The sequence below is a fragment of the Macrobrachium rosenbergii genome, chromosome 22 (assembly GCF_040412425.1).
Source record: "Macrobrachium rosenbergii isolate ZJJX-2024 chromosome 22, ASM4041242v1, whole genome shotgun sequence".
NCBI lineage: Eukaryota > Metazoa > Arthropoda > Malacostraca > Decapoda > Palaemonidae > Macrobrachium > Macrobrachium rosenbergii.
In genome coordinates, this window is record NC_089762.1 from 12,281,962 (window position 1) to 12,299,725 (window position 17,764).

General features: G+C 38.8%; 1 protein-coding gene across 10 annotated transcripts in view; it reads left to right on the forward strand.

Moving 5' to 3' along the window:
• The window catches only part of norpA (no receptor potential A), a 699,095-nt gene that overhangs the window by 600,845 nt on the left and 80,486 nt on the right, over nucleotides 1-17,764 (forward strand). For all 10 annotated transcript variants that reach the window (XM_067124206.1, XM_067124212.1, XM_067124215.1 and 7 more), the window contains one exon: nucleotides 11,497-11,583. In XM_067124206.1, coding sequence (XP_066980307.1) covers nucleotides 11,497-11,583 — 87 coding nt within the window. The remainder of the gene's footprint in view (nucleotides 1-11,496; nucleotides 11,584-17,764) is intronic.

The following is a 17,764-nucleotide window of genomic DNA, read 5'->3' on the forward strand; positions in this document are numbered from 1 at the left end:
AATTCGCTGAGTTCCATGGCGAAGGACTTGAACAGGAAGAAAAACATTTGAAAATCGGTCTCTTTTCTAAAATATAGCGCTACCATCTGACGTTATTCGATGACATATATTATATTTTCGCCTTTTCTCTGCATCAGTCGCCTCTCGCCCTGACCATTACAGGGGCAGGACCTCCTCGAAAACAAATTGCTCACGTTAATAGTATTATGATTTGAGAAAGATCTTGCTGGCGATAAGCGATGACATTTCTTAGCACGACCTGGCAGCAGTGCAAATGCGAATCATATGGAACATATGAAGAATGGTGTCGCTTATTTACCATTTTCGTTTAGTGTCGTGTAACATTCGAGATGTTTGTTTCATTTTTCCTATTAGTTTCTGTCTTTTTCAACCGGCTGTTACGCGATCGATCGTCCCCGCCGCCCCCCCCCCCCTTTTGTTCCCGTCTTGTACTCTCCATTCAGTTTGGATGAACATTCTGTAGGTTTCAGTTTTTTGTCTCTTTCGTTATCTTTAACTTGTTCTTGCATGCGGCTTTTTCTTGTAACCCCTTTCCTTTGTTCTACGTATGAGTCACCTGATGCAGTCGTGTTTCGCAGTCAAGTTATTTTGTCATCTTTTACCTCCTTTGTGTCTTTAATACTTTTAAAACTGGTTCCAGCACTCCCCTGACTTTGGGTTTTTCGTTTTTTTTTCTATTACTTCTCATTGTTTCCTTTTTATGATGAGTTCCATTTGTCTTTGTCTTCCTTCCAATTTCCATTCTCTTCCCACTTTTCTTTTCTTTGGCATTTCCTCTCATGCTTTCTTGTCCATTGCCATTGTCTTTGTTACCCAGTCGTGTTTGTTTATCAGCCTGCCCAATCTTCCACTGCGCCTCCCCCCCGCCCCCCTCACTCCACCTCTTCGTCACAGCTTAGCATTCAGTATGTTGACACACATGTATCTGCACCGCAGGAAATCAGTTGCCGTTTGAAATGGACTCATGTAGTGGTTTTTTGCTCGTGTTACCTTGCAGAAAAAAAAGTTCATCTCCCGATTTCTTCTACTAGCAAGAGATGGTGTACACGTGCATTTGCTCTTTGAGTTCATCAGGCTTTTAACCTCACTCGTAGCGCAAAATAAATACCTCGCTATAGTCCACAAGTACTCATTTATCGTCTTCTATATGACTTAGATGATCTGTGTCTGTGCTAAGGAACTTTTTTTTATTAAATAAGAAATGGCCTCATGCCTTATTGAGTTTATAACGGGTTAAAGGAAATATCTATATATATTTCTTTTCCAACAAAAACGTTGAAGTTTCAGTTCCCTTTGTATAGTCACTAAAGCGCAGCTAAGAAATGGAGTCTAGAAATTAATCTCAGATTTACATGGAATTTTGATGACTTTGTATCTAACTATGACGGCTGCCGGTTCTTTTTTTCTATTTCTATCCCACCATCACGTATATCATCTTCTTCTTGAAGGCTTTCTGTGTCATCTGCACTCAGTTATATTAAATATACAATTAAGAGTTATTTTGTCTTTGGGTAAGTTTGTATGATTGTATATAACAAACGAAGTTTATGGGATAAACAGTAGCTAGTGTGAGCTGTTTATAAGTGCTTCTTTACCAAGATATGTTAAAGTGTTTGTTTAGATATTGGTGTGGCCTCACCGACAGGACTGGTGGTAATGTAAGAAAATGCCGAGACGTTAAGTCCAGACCATGGGGACTTTACGTGCCGACCCGGAGTTCGGACTAGGTACCTTGTATGCTGAGTTTACGTGGGGGACTGGTAAGAGAGGCTAATCCTGGCCTAGAAGACATCAAGTTAAGATGGAGTTCGTTTCCAGTTGACTATTTTTATTACAGAGAAAAAGTTGACTAATGTTCGATACAAAAGGAATAAATGTTATTTTGGGTAGTTTTTTTTATGTAGTGTTCTTGGACCTTTGCACGTTATTTTCTTTAAACTGATTGCATATGCTGATAGTGCTGTTCTTCTAGCTGTTGTTCCTTCTCCGTGTCTGTGGTTGCAGAATTCTCGAATAGATATCTGTCCCGTGTTCCTGAGTGGGACAGGGTGTCGGGCATGAAGCTTAACCCCTCCAAAACTCCAAATAAGATTGTTAGTCGATGCAGAGCTGTTCTTCCTTTGCATCCACATTCACATTTAAATGGCATGGTTTTGAATGTCAGTGACTCTTTAATTAAGAATTTTGTTGTAACTTTTGATAAGAAATTGACGTATTATTTCTTTCTGTTTCTCAGAAAGCTGATAGTTTGCGGAAATGTTTTTAAATGTTTCGACTCTTTTCTTCTTCATTATTTTGATTACTGTTTTCTAGAGTGGTCTCCCGGTGCTGCCTTTCATCTCAAATAGAGTTACGTCATCAGTCAAGTTTATTTTGCCGACCCTTAATGTTAACCTCTTATGTTTGTTGCATAAAATGTACTACAACGACAAATATCTTCTGCGCTCTTCCTTACCTGAACTAGCTGTTTTTGCCCGCAAGACTAGGCAGGCTGCAGCTGCTGCAGTGAGTCGTTTTCTGTGATCAGCTGTAGTACTACTCAGCTTTCCAGTTTTATTTTAGCTGCGACTAAAATATGGAATAGTTTGCCTAGTGCAGTTGGGGAATCTTCTGCGAGAAGCAAATTCATTCCTGCTCTCTTCTGCTGGCTCCTGAATTCAGGTGTATCGATTTTATTTTCCTTTCCCTCACATTTATTTATTTATCACCTTTTCCTATTGCTTGCATGTCTCTGGGGACTGATTTCCCCTTTGGAGGCCTCTTAGGTTTCTAGTCGGTTGACACTGTTTCCATAAGGTTTGCAGCTGAAGATATATAGAAAGAAAGAAAGAAGGATACGTAGATCAGGTGTTCCTTATCAAACACTAATGTGAGAGCCTTGAAATCTTGTGGAAAATTGTGTTTGTGGCCAATGTAAATCTGCATAGGGTGCCTAGCAAAATTGCCTTGCACCCAGTTATGACGATGGATGATAGTTTGAGAGTGATTCATAGTTTCTGTGGTGAAAGTGAAGCTTGTGTGAGTTAAGAGAGGATAAAAGGATACAACGAATGCTCATCTGCTTTGGACCCTTCGGATGGTTACGGCTCCTCTTAATGAGGACAGTCTTCCGGCAATGATTAAGGCCACTAACTTTCTCCCAGCGCGGGGGAGGTTCCGACGAATCGTGATATTATGAAACAGAGGGCAAGAGTCGGTCTGAACAATAAGTGAATAATGGTACACGGAAGATATCTAATACCAATAAAAGAATGACAGCAAGAATGGCTGAAGAAACATAGGACGAATGAGAGATCACTGCTGCGATTGTGATGCTTTTACTCGTATATTGAAAGCTGCAGTGCCTGGGCAGTCATTTCTCATTTATTCAGTTCTGTTGCTAGTTGCTATCACTGTGCTTTTGCGTGTTGTCGTCATAGCGCTTACAGTTTGATCACAGTTGGCTCACTTTACTTAACCTTTCAGTATCTGTCATTGTTGTATTCACTGGCAGCTGGTGTGGCATTTACTCTCTGCAGAATATAACCCACTAATCTACAGCTATGTTTCAGCAACCTACCAGAGCATAATCATTGCACCTACTTCAGTGAATCATCCTGTGTTCTGTAGTCATACCAAATACTTTTGGGGGTTTATATATGAGTGGCTCAGTCGCAAACGAGGCGCCCCTTCAGTTATTACCCAGATTGACTGGATATTAGGCTTAGCACTTATAACATGAGATTGTTACTTAGTAATATAGTGGGACGCCAATGACCGAGACATAGTTGTCCAGGACACAAATATGAAAGATGGTTCAGGAAATTATAGTTGTCATCGTTGAAGAGGAGGAAACAACCGCTCCAAACAGCTCTTTCCAGAATACAAAGGTCCTGGATACCGTTATCAAACCGAAGAGAAGTGTTCAAACAATGGTGAAAGGAAAGATCTGAAGCGTGGCGCAAATATTGTGTCCTCCGTCAATATATAAGGCCTCACGATCAATACATAGCTTTCTAGCCATGTTAAGGGGTGTCTTTAGTGTTGCGAGAAAGTGTCCGGAGGTTCTGTATTACTCCCTAGTGAATATAATTCCTGTAAAGCCTTTTGTTGCACTGTGTTGTTCCGTATTACTGTGAGCGGGTATGATAAAATAGGGGACTTCATCAACGTCACTGTAATTAGTTAAGATTTTCCTCTTTCCCATTTGTAAATACGTTGAATAATTCACTTGTGGCTGTAGTCTGCTCTGTAATTAGGGTGAAATTCATTTTGACGTTTTTGCTTACTTGCAGTTATAATTTTTCCATTTTTTAATGCCGTGATTTTATACCGAATGTGTATTTTGGTAGAACCGATGCCACGGAGCTGTGCCCTACATAATTTTACAGGGGTTCATAATCCATTTAAGAATGAAAACAGTGCTGCAATATAGTGAATTTTGTTACCATGACGGTCCCCAGATATACGTCACTGTTTTCATTTTCTTTTCATGTTTATTCTTGAAAAAAGTGACTTCTTATATTCTTGAAAAATACAGTAAACAGGGTTCGTGTGTTTGAGTCTCCTATTTTAGATTTATCCTTATTATTTATAAACCAGAAGATTCTTGGCATCCCCATGTGCCCTCTCCCAGGGGTCATTTCTAAAGTTTTGCTGTCCATTATGTGTCAAAATCCATGGACGATTCATGGGCTAAATGCACTGAAGAATAGCGAGGCCCTTGTGGTGCGCAGTTCATACCTAACCAACTATTGCCCATGACCCCTGCCCTTCGCCCAGAATTGAAGGTGAGGTGATGCAGTACTTGATCAGCCTTCAAACCCTATCCGTCATCCCGCTGCCAATGATTTCTTTTGTAGTGGTATTTGACTGGTGTAAAGGTGTTTATCAGGAATGGCTTTGTCCGTCCCCTCCTGTCGGAAATGTGTGTGATAGTTGAGTTCTGACTACGGATGTACAGTATGTGACGTATATACTGTACACTATATGGTTGTCTAGTCTGTATTTTTGTCCGGATCTTTCCTCTCCGTCCCGAGTCGAAGAGTAAAAACAACGTCACTATGAGTGATACAAAAGGAGGACTGTGGACGCTCGTATTTCTACGTATAAAAGTTTGATGTATATTTAGTTTTTTTTTTTTTTATTTTAACATAACTGCTTAGGTCACAAAGAGATTTACCCAATTTCTCGTGATTCAGTGTAGTATACATCGAGAAATATGGCAAAATTAAGATAGATTTCATTCTTTGTAATTTCTTGCAAAGTTGTTCGTGGTTGGTATTTATCATGGCAACGTATCAAGGTGACACTGCACAAGTATTTGCAGTGTCCATTTCTGTTGTTTTGTTTTGTTATGCAATGACTAGAATGATATCGAAACCTCTTATTAAGTGCCCAGTAAGGTATCCGCAATATAGAAACCTCTTATTAAGTGCCCAATAAGGTATCCGCAATTTTATTGGGTATTTCTGGGTGACAGAAAATTCGCCAATGAAGAAGCAAGTCGAACAAAGTCAGTACAAATAACCAAGGTAGTGGGCATCGATATCATTAACTATGGGGATATAATAATGAGGATATAATAATGGTATGAGATTAGATGGAAAAGAAATAGAGAAATCAGACAAATTCAACTACTTCGGGTCTGTAGTAGAGGCTGGGACAATTGAAGAACTGCCTCCTGAGTCCTTTGTGACAAAAGAGCTCCATCAAGACTAAAGGGAAAGTTCCATAAGGCAGTGTAAGACCAGCTATGTTGTATGGTACAGAAACGGCAAGTGTGACAAAGACAGAGGAGAAAAAATGGGTGTAGCAGAGATGAGAATGTTAAGATGGATGCCTGGCATAACGAAGGAGGATAGGACTTGGAATGAGTATATAAGAGGGTTAACCGCGGTGGCTGGAATATCAAAGAAAGTGCAGGAGGGGAGACTGAGATAGTACGGACACCTGCTGAGAAGGGAGGAAGACTAAATTGGAAGGCATGCTATGAAGATGGAAGTGCATGGTAGAAGAAGACAAGGAAGACCAAGAAAGATGGAGAGACCGTGTGAGGAAGGGCTTGAGAGAGAAGGGACTAAAAGAAGCAGAAGCGCACCACAGAGGTAGATGGAAGCGGCTCATCTAAAACGGCGACCCCTTATAGAAACGGAAGCTGAGAAGATAACAATGGTTGATGAGAGGCCACATTACTCCAACCATCTTGCAACCACAGACAGAATAGTTGTATGCGTCACTTTTTGATACAATGAGTTATCAGATGTAACTTTATTATGTTTCTCCGAAATATAATTATCATTCGGTAACAGATTCATAATACGAAAACTTCAGCTCATATATCTTTATTTATTACTACAGTTATTTGCAGAGTCTAAATGGAGCCTCGATGGCTCGGTTGGTAGAAGCAGCAACCTCAGACTTCATAGAAATCTGTGGCGAGGGTTCAATCCCCGCAGCCGACCGGTCAGAGAAGGCGGACATTTTGCTATCCGTGTAGACACCCCGGGATTACGTATGTAATCAACGGATAGGTTTGCTGAAAGCAAATGGGTGTTACAGACTAATACACACATAAACAAAGCCACTCCAACATCTAAAAACATAACAGACACCTTACACGTCTCGAACTGTCGACCTACCCGCCCAGTCCTCCTCGCTGCTGGGAGAAAGGGAGCTGGGGATTTGGTACAGTACATGTACACATTCGTTACTGGGGTCTAAGCGATGTCAGGCAGGGCAGCCGATCGAGGCTACGGCCTACCCCACCACCAAATCAAAGTCCTTCAAAAGAAGGCATCATGCTTACCCTACCCCATATAAAATGGGAAAAAAGCACGTTAAAAACGAAAAAAAAAATTTGCAGAGTCTAAATAAAGTCCTGAAATGTTTAGAATTTGAATAAACTTCAAATCCTCAGTGCAGTGAAATTTTTACTGGAGAGATCTCTGTATTCGATTTGAATAACGGCGTGAAAAACTGAAATGTGTTTTCATACGATTCGACCAATCAAGATTATTGTAGCCTAAATAGTTGTCGCCCTATTCTTTGCTCTAAATCTGTTTATTATGAAATCCCAAATGCTAGAATGTTGCTTTTACAAGACCAATTGAATCGAACAAAAATGTTTGTGAAATAACTATCTAGATGAGGAGATAAACAGAAGACTGAGAACACAGTAAGGTGGAAAGGATATGTATAGAATATCAGACTCGAAGGAAGAAGCAAAGACAAAACCTGGGTCAGTCAGGTGGCATCAAAAATAGAGAAGGAAGTTTCTTGCATAAGGATGATGATAAAACGAAGATGGTCAGATTATTACAAGCATCTCTGAAACACAGAAAATTAAAATGGGGAATTGGGGAAGTTGGGGAGGGTGGTTGGGCAGGTGATGGGAATACAATCTTTGAGGTAAAAAAGGCTATAAGTGAAAAGAAGATTTGAAAAGCACCAGATCCATCAGAGTTAAAAATTTGTATGTTGAGGGTACTTGATGTGGAGAGTGAAGAATGGATATTGGAACTGTTAAGGGAAATTTAGAAGAAGGAAGTAATGCCATACGTCTGGCAAGTGTTTAAACAGATGGGAGATATTATGAGTGCAGTAACTGTAGAGACATCAGATTAAACAAACATAAGTTGAAGGTTAGAAAGAATAAAGAATACTTGATGGGAGATACGAGTAATAGAGGTGACTGGTAAACAGCAGTTAAAGGAAAAGAGGCTGGAAGGCAATCATTAGATCTACTGTTCATTTACAATAAACATAGAGAAGGCGTTGATAGAATGTCAAGGGAGGAAGTGTTTTGGTTTCTAAGAGAGGAAAGTGCCAGAAAAGTTAGTTAGATTGGTTGAAAGGGTCTATAAAAGAACAAGCAGAGCATTAATAACAAACATCCTGTAGCAAAACATTAAATGTCTGAAGTTAGAGATGTTTTACATCAGGGATCGGCCTTACCTTAGCACTTTTCTGTGTGTACTGGTCATGGATGTATTGGCTGGAGGGATTAGGAATGAAACTGATAATTATCAAGTGCATGAAACTTGCGACACGGCAGAGACTGAAGAGGACTTGCAAAGCAGGGTAAGAGGGTGGCATGAATTCATTGAATGAGGTGTTATAAAGGTAAATATGGGCAAAAGGGAGGTTTTGCTGTCCAGCAATCGGCCAGGGGATAGGTTTTTTATAAAAGATAGAAAAGGCCTAGATTTAAAACAGGTAGAAAAGTTCAAGTACTCAAACTCGACTTTAAGCCAGGATGGAGGGTGTGAAGCCGAGGTAGAAAACCAGATAAAATCCTCTTTGGGGGAAATGAAGGGAGGTGGGAGGCGTGCATGACAAAGGAATACCAGATAAGCTGAAAAGAAAGATTTATTGTACCATAATCAAACCTGAGACGACGTATGATTCAGAAACTTGGACAATAAGAAGGAAAAGGGAAGAGAAGCTGGAGCAAACAGGAATGAGAATGCTACGGTGGATTTTGGTGATGTCGCTGCGTGACATGCTGCAAAATGAAGAAATGAAGAGAAATGCAGGCGTGATGAAGCTTGCTGTAATGATAAGAGTCAAGACTGAGATGGTTTGGGCATGCGGTAAGGATGAGTTGGGAAGGAGTGAAGAGGACTTGGATGAAACTGTTAGGGGTAGAGGGTCAAATGGAAGGTGAAGAAATAGATGGTGTGATAAAGCGAAGGAGGGTTTGGAGAAAAGGGTTTAGCAGAGGAAGATGCTTTCGATGGAAATAGTTGGGGAAGACGCATGAAGGCAGCCGACCCCCTAGCTTAGGGATATCGGTAGTTAAGAGGACGATGATAACGGAATTATTATTAATTATAGAATTACAGCAAGAGCACTACTATGAGATTCAGGGCCTCTGAAACGGTTTTTTCGCAATAACTTTTTATCTATGCATTTCATAAATATAACGCGTATTCAGAATACACATTGTATCTACACATAAATTTTGACTGTATTCTGCTTTACGTAGGTTGAATAAATTTGGTACTTATAATGTAAAAGTGACTTTTTTTGAAGACGGGCCAACTTACTCGGAGAAGAGGTTTCTAACGCACTCGTTACGTAACTTATGACAGCATTTCTTCCCTCTTTCTCGATGGATGATTGGCTATACGTAACGAAGGCTAGACCTCTGGCAACAATGACATAAAAATTTAAATACAAGCAAAGCAGTACACCTTTATGAACTCTGAAACCTCTCCACTGATAATTGTCATAATGAACAAACCAACAAAATATGTTAATAAATACAAAAACACTTCGATTATTAGTCTAACTCCCAAAATAAGTTTCCTAAGAAATTACAGTCTACTTTATAGGTCACAATCAGATTGACAAGATGTAGGGAATAGCAGGTAATTTTCAAAAACATAGGAGACAAGCTTGATTTGATAACTGCTATATCCAATGTCAAGCAATTTTTATTTATTGGCTATCTACCTATTTACTGAAAAAAAAAATAGCCGGTACCGTATTTTGGCTTAAAACCTTCACCAATAATTTTCGTCAGAATGATGACTCCATGAGGCTCCACCCACTTTGGCCTCGTTATAATTCAGGATAACAATGAAGGCTATCATGAGCATTGTTGGATTAGAAAATTTAACTTCTGGCTATAAAAACTCATTTCTCGAGTAGTTGTAAGAAGTGCTAAATGATCCTCAAGGATCCCAGCAGTTGGCCTAAACGTTTAATTCATGTATATTACTGCTATTACTACTGTTGCGGTACTACTGCTACAGTAGTATTACTACGCTAGCACAGATACCCCACCCACATCTATGTATCGTTCCGCCATTCATAAAGTCTTTGTCATGTTTTTTCACTGTGCAATAAGCCATGGCCTCCTCAGAAATTAAGTTTAACATTAGATGATAGGTTATTTCATTAAGCTAACAAATTATGACAACTGGGTATGTTATTGCCAATGTTGAAGCTAAAGATAACAAAAAAATTATATCGGATGATCCATTGGTCTGCTGGAGATTTTAGCACATATAAGCTTGTATTTACTTTGGATAAAAATCTTATTTTAACAAAAATAGTTATGTAAAGACTGTTTACATACAATCTCTCTCTTTCTCTCTCTCTCTTGGTGGCTTAGTGAATAGTTAATGGAAATGTTCAAAATCCTGAATGACATGACAAGTATTATAATCACGTTACGCTAAATACAAATCAGACCATAAACATTGGATTTAAACTAGAAACTGAATAATTACCTATTCAGGCTATAGTAAGTATGGCCACGGGCTTTCTCTTGACTGTATAAAGTTGCAAGTCGTAAGACAAATGCAGTTTTGCAACCACGGGGACAATTCCAAATCCTGTTAGCCATTCTTGACTGCTATGGGTTTCAGAGTCGATGGAACAAGGTCAATGAGTTTCTGTCTGGTGGATGGGCGGGGCAAAATTTCGTCAAACGGTGTTTACCTTGCTTACGTAATGAATGTTTTTCGACTCTTGGCTCGTAATCACTGGCCGTGGCGTGGGCTAGATAATTTTTACTCTATAAAAATTAAAACTATCGGGTTTAGGTTATTGATAATGCTGACAAAATTTGTGTGTGGTTGTAAAATATACATATGTCAACTTTCACCTACATCCGATGTTTTGATAAGGAGCAAAGTCCAAAAAAACCGTGTTACAGAGGCCCTGAATCTCATAGTAGGTTATTTTTACATTCAGAAAAAATAGAAGCTGTAAGTAATTGTAGAATTTTTTAGCATTCATTGAATTTGTATATGCTTGTAAATGGCACTCTAAAAGTCGGTTTCCGCTGATACTGACTTTCAAAGTTGTATACTGCTTTGGTGGATTCATAAAGGTTCACAAGTGCCCGTTATTTGCTAATATAAACAAATCTAAAATCTGAGTTTTATTAGTTGACAATTTCAGGCACATCAACAGTACTGGTTAATTTTCCCTTATGGTCGATAGTAGTAATCTTGGTATGTGGGCACACACTGCAAGAAATTTTCTATTTACAAAACCGTTTTATATCTTTCTGTTGAATTATAACGCTTGTCTGAAAGTGATATAGACTTTTTCCATGCATATATTATCAGCTCTTTAAAATTACGAAATATACTCGAAGTTTAGGAATTCAAAAGACAAAGCAGTGAAGTCTGATATTCGTATGCGTTCACGCACGTGTACACACGGAAGTCCATCTCAGTTTTTACATTAAGCTTTAAGTTAAGAATGAGCCCAAACACCTTCGAGTACAGTTTGATGAATTTCACCGTAATTTTAGTTTTTTTGACATTTTTGCTGAATTTTTTAAATATTCTCATCAGGTGTTGAATGTTAATACAGCTTTTTGCAGGTGTTAAGGTCTTCTTTTTGTCATGTGTGTGCATACCTTCATACTTGCATAAATTAACAAAGATCTTTGTTTTCATGCGCAGTATTGAAATAGTGGATGACCGTTGTTCTACTCGGCCCTTTTCATGTGAAACTCTTCCTTTCCCGCAGGATAAAGAAAACGTCGACTATGAGCCTAACTGCACCTTCAAAGTCGATGAATTCGGGTTCTTCGTCTATTGGAAGAGTGAAGGGAGAGTAAGTATAGATATTATTCGTTTCTCACACTGAATCTATTTTAGTTTTAGACACATATACACATAGGCCAGAGCTAGGTGAAATCAGGTAAGTGTCTGCACAGCCGAAGTCTCTGTCAAATTGTAGACTTCGTGAAGCTATTTAATTATTTAAGAAATTTTACGTTTTTACTTAGCTATAATTTTTCTTTTATTTCTGGAAGGCTGGTTTTAAAGGAAAAAGTTTTGGTTGAACTTCTCTTCATAAAAGGGGGACAACGATTAAGAAAAAAAATTAGCGTGGATCATCTGCTGTAGTTATTTATTCTAGTTGGAAAATCTTTTCAACACTTCCCTGATGTGTCTGCATAATCAACTTCATTTGCCATTTCCCAAGAGCTTCGGGTCATTCTCACTGAAACGGGAATGCTTTGAGTTAACTAGAAGTTCTTGTTTGTCTTGAGGGATCTGGAGTAATCGCTGTCAAATAAAAATTTATCAACTTCCCTCGTCCAAAATTGCAAAAGTATTCAGGAAGAACAGTAAGTGAATCAAATTAATTTTTCCGTAGTTTCTCCGTTATCCGCGAGGAAATCTTGCCACTTAAAAAATTGGCTCGGAAGGTTTTGGACTTCCATCTTTCCGTTTTCTCTTCTGATTTGAGCTTTTAAGATTTTAGTTTCATAGCCAGTGATTAATGACACAAGTATCAATGTCCATTTAATGATAACAGATAACTAAGCAAATTGGCAATTAGCTTTACGCCTCTAGAATTTAAGCTTGTTTGTGTATCATGCAAAGCTGTTGGGGCAAACCTCAGTGTCTGTTCCTCTGTTTGTTTGTTTGTTTGCCTGTCTTCTCTTGTGCCTTTGTCCGTATATCTGTTTGTCACTCTTTTTCGTTCTTCAGTGATTTGTGTAACAAGAGTGGAATTCCCTGTTATATTAGTTCATAACTTGCAATCAGAATTATCTAACATGGGTTATGAGATGGTCCAGTTGTGATTGTTTTATTTTGCAAAATTATAACTAACTTTTATGAGCTACAGTTTAGGTCTCTAGGAGAAGGTGAGGGTCATTTGACAAACAAATTATGTACAAAGACTTGGAAATGTTAGATAACCAAAACGACAGAGGAACGTAATGAAATATGAAATATACTCGATATATATAATTACACAAATAACGCCAGTTCTCATTAGTCAAATGCAACCCAACATCTGACATAAATAAAACAAAATTACATAAATAAAAAAAAATTCTCAGCTTATGAATACTTCAACTGTAAACACTTAGACGCTCTTTATGTAAGTAGAATGAAATAAAGAAGCCACCACAGAACATCTAGAGAGAAGCAAAAGGTCCCGCAGCCCAGAAGCGAAGAAGACCGGTCACAAAACCGAGGAAGTGAACAGAAAACGAGAAGTGGCAAGCAGTCTAATGAGAAGGAAAGGAAGGGTGGTAGTGTCCATAAACAACAATTCTTTGAACAAATACCATTATTAAAAATCATATCAGTAAATACAAAGATGGTTCGTAGCAACATAATCAAGTTAAACAACGGTATCTTCCGCATAGCTTGCACTGAACAAGTTATTAGATGTATTATAAGAAAAACCAGGCCAGACAGTTATTTTGGGAAAACCTGAGATTTTTACTAAAACTCTTTCTTGCACAACAAATACGGTGCATACAACTTAGTCATTGCAGTGGTAAGTTGCATGCAATTTGCACTTAGAATGACTTTATCATTTTATATATATATATATATATATATATATATAAAAACGTATGCACACACACACACACACACATATATATATATATATATATATATATATATATATATATATATATATATATATATATATATATATATATATATATATATATATATATATATATATATATATATATATATATATATATATATATATATATGGATAGATAGATATACAGTATTTATATATAAATTATCTGTGAGTGTTTGTACTTCAGGATTAGAGCAATAGGTTTGCATTAGCTAGGTCGGTGGTTCAATCCTGACATTCAGTCCACTAAACTGTTTTTTTTTACCGAGGCGCATTTGCACAGACTCGCAGGGGTGCCCTTTTAGCTCGGAAAAGTTTCCTGCTAGCTGATTGGTTGCAAGTATTTTGTCCGAATAGCATCATTGTTTTCAAATAATTACCAAGTAATGTGAATCGAAACTTATTTACTAACCTAAATTTCTCCCTCAGATATATGTTTTGTCAATAAATAATGTTAACGAATAAAGAGATTATAAAGTATTGTGATGGTAAGTCTAAATTTAATAACAACACCCGCCGAAGTCAACGACAGGATCTTGTTTGCTGATGCACGCTGCATATTTTTTTTACTTTTCACATATTTTAACACCAATTGGGATAAATTGCATTAAGCATAAGAAAAACATGTTATTATAAACTTTCTTTGAATACCAGAATTTACTAAAAACATGGAATTAATAAAACTCGCTATTGGTGAAAACTTCCGGGGAGGTAAAAGGAACAGCCTGTGGCATTAGATAAAATTTAGATAAAATTACCTAGATAGGTGGACCTAGTTATTCATATGGTATCCATATGCCAGCAAATGTTGATGGGCAAGAAACTTTTTGAGATACATATCACCTTTTATAGGCTTTTGTGCTGAAGCCTTTTGTTATATCATTATTATAAATAAGATGATAAATATGAAGACGCTATTTTTTCTTTTACATAATAATAATGTGCTTTCCTTATTATGGCTTTATTTCTTGCACACATTTCAAACTAGGCTAGCCTATGTTTGTGTCTTACACCATTTTTTGACAATTGCAATAAATTTTGCTTAACTCTTTAAGGTAATGAGTAACATTAAACAGTAGCTGATGCTTGATATAAGTTAAGCTAGGTGTATGTAGGCCTATGATGTAAGTCCGTATAGAAAGGATTTACTAATTTTATCGTAAAGGTATAGATTCTATTAATAGCACTATTTTCGGTTTGAGGATACTGTAGTGTTCCATAAATTGCATATAATTCATAATTAAACGAATTCATAATTTCACCGAGTTACAACCGCGATACCCCTCCCCCTCCCTTCCATCCCCACCTCGGTATTTGACAGTAGACGCATATAGCCTACTAATCCTTAAAATGTATATGTGTATAGTAGGCCTACATTTTCTACTCAGTCACATATTCTTTTACTTCTCAAAATATCCGCAGAAACTCGTGTTAACCTTATATGTATCCTGAACAGAATGCAAAATAAGAAAAAAAAAGTTTTCTTATCTTGCATTGTCTGTTGTAACTTACATGAAAGAGTAAGTTGTTAATTTCTGCGAAATATATTTTTATTAGTGTTTACCTACAAAAAGAAACATAGAAACTATTTAATTGCAGATATAGCCATTAAAGTAATCTCAATATCATAACACTGATTTCAACACTTACATAAATCAGGAAAAAGCTGCAATGACATAAATCAGGAAAATGCTGCAATGACAATCACCTGTGATAGTTTTCCCGCCAGGCCTTCACAGGCTGTTCCTTTTACCTCCCGAAAAATTTTCACTAATAGCGAGTTTTATTAATTCCATGTTTTTAGTAGATTCTGATATTCAAAGAAAGTTTATAATAACATGTTTTTCTTATGCTTAGCGTAATTTATCCCAATTGATGTTAAAATATGTGAAAAGTAAAAAAATTATGCTGCGTGCATCCGAAAACAAGCTCCTGTCGTTGACTTCGACGGGTGTTGTTATTAAATTTAGACTTACCATCACAATACCTGATTATCTCTTTATTCGTAAACATTATTTATTGACAAAACATATTTCCAAGGGAGAAATTTAGGTTAGTAAATAAGTTTTGATTCACATTACTTGGTAATTATTTGAAAATAATGATGCTATTCGGACAAAATACTTGCAACCAATCAGCTAGCAGGAAACTTTTCCGAGCTAAAAGGGCACCCCTGCGAGTCGGTGCACATGCACCTCGGTAAAAAAAAACCGTGTAGTCGAACCACCTTTGGATGTGCCATGAGATCCTAATGTCACATATAGAAACGGCTTCCGAACAGATAGACGTACATTTGGCCGTCAGACTTTTCACCAACAGACATTTGGCCGACAGACATTTCACCGATGGACATTTGGCCGACAGACATTTCAGCGACGGACATTTGGATGACAGATATTTCACCGACGGACATTTGGCCGTCAGACATTTCACCGACGGACATTTGCCCATCAGACATTTCAACGACGAACATTTGGCCGACAGACATTTCACCGACGGACATTTGCCCATCAGACATTTCACCGACGGATATTTGGCCGACAGACATTTCACCAACGGACATTTGGCTGACAGACATTTCACCGTCGGACATTTGGCCCTCAGACATTTCACCGACGGACATTTGGCCGACAGACATTTAGCTGACAAACATTTCGCCGACAGACATTTAGCTGACAAATATTTCACCGACGGACATTTTGCTGACAAACATTTAACCGACGGACATTTGGCCGACAAACATTTCACCGACGGACATTTGGCTGACAGACATTTAGCCGACAGACATTTGGCGGACAGACATTTCACCGACGGACATTTGGCCGGCAAACATTTCGCCGACGGACATTTGGACGACAGACATTTTACCGACTGACATTTGGCCATCAGACATTTTACCAAAGGACATTTGGGCATCAGATATTTCACGGATGGACATTTGGACGACAGACATTTTACCGACGGACATTTGGCTGTCAGACATTTCACCGACGGACATTTGGCCGACAGACATTTCACCGACGGACATTTGGCTGACAGACATTTCACCCGCGGACATTTAGCTGTCAAACATTTCACCGACAGACATTTGGCCGTCAGACATTTCACGGACGGACATTTGCCCATTAGACATTTCACGGACGGACATTTGGCCCTCAGACACTTCACCAACGGACATTTGGCCGACAAACATTTCACCAACGGACATTTGGCCGACAGACATTTAACTGATGGACATTTGGCCGACAGACATTTCACCAACGGACATTTGGCTGACAGACATTTAACCGACGGATATTTGACCGACAGACATTTTACCAACGGACATTTGGCCGACAAACATTTCTCCAGCGGGCATTTGGCCAACAGACATTTCACCGACGAACATTTGGCCGTCAGACATTTCACGGACGAACATTTGCCCGTCAGACATTTGGCCCTCAGACATTTCATCAACGGACATTTGGCCGACAGACATTTCACCGACGGACATTTCACCGATTGATATTTGGCCGACAGACATTTCACCAATGGACGTTTAGCTGGCAGACATTTCACCGACGGACATTTCACCGATGGACATTTAGCTGACAGACATTTCACTACGGACATTTGGCCGACAGACATTTCACTGATGGACATTTGGCTGACAGACATTTGGCCGACAGACATTTCAGTGACGGACATTTGGCTGACAAACATATCACCAACAGGCATTTGGCCGACAGACATTTCACCGACGGACGTTTGGCTGTCAGACATTTCACCGACGGACATTTGGCCGTCAGACGGACACTTGCCATTCAGACATTTCACTGATGGACATTTGGCCCTCAGACATTTCACCAACAGGCATTTGGCCGACAGACATTTCACCGACGGACATTTGGCTGACAGACACTTCACTGACGGATATTTGGCTGACAGACATTTCACCAACGGACATTTGGCCGACAGACATTTCACCGACGGACATTTAGCTGACAAACATTTCACCGACAGACATTTGCCGACAATCATTTCACCGACGAACATTTGGCTGGCAGACATTTAACCGACGTTCATTTGGCCGACAGATATTTCACCGACGGACAATTTGCCGACAGACATTTCACCGACGGAAATGGCCGACAGACATGTCACCGACGGACATTTGGCCGACAGACATTTCACCGACGGAAATGGCCGACAGACGTTTCACCGACTTATATTTGGCAGACAGACATTTCACTGACGGACATTTGCCGACAGACATTTCACCGACGGACATTTGGCCGACAGGCATTTCACTAACGGACATTTGCCCGACAGACATTTCACCGGCGGACATTTGGCCCACAGACATTTCACCGACGGACATTTGGCCCACAGACATTTCACCGACGGACATTTG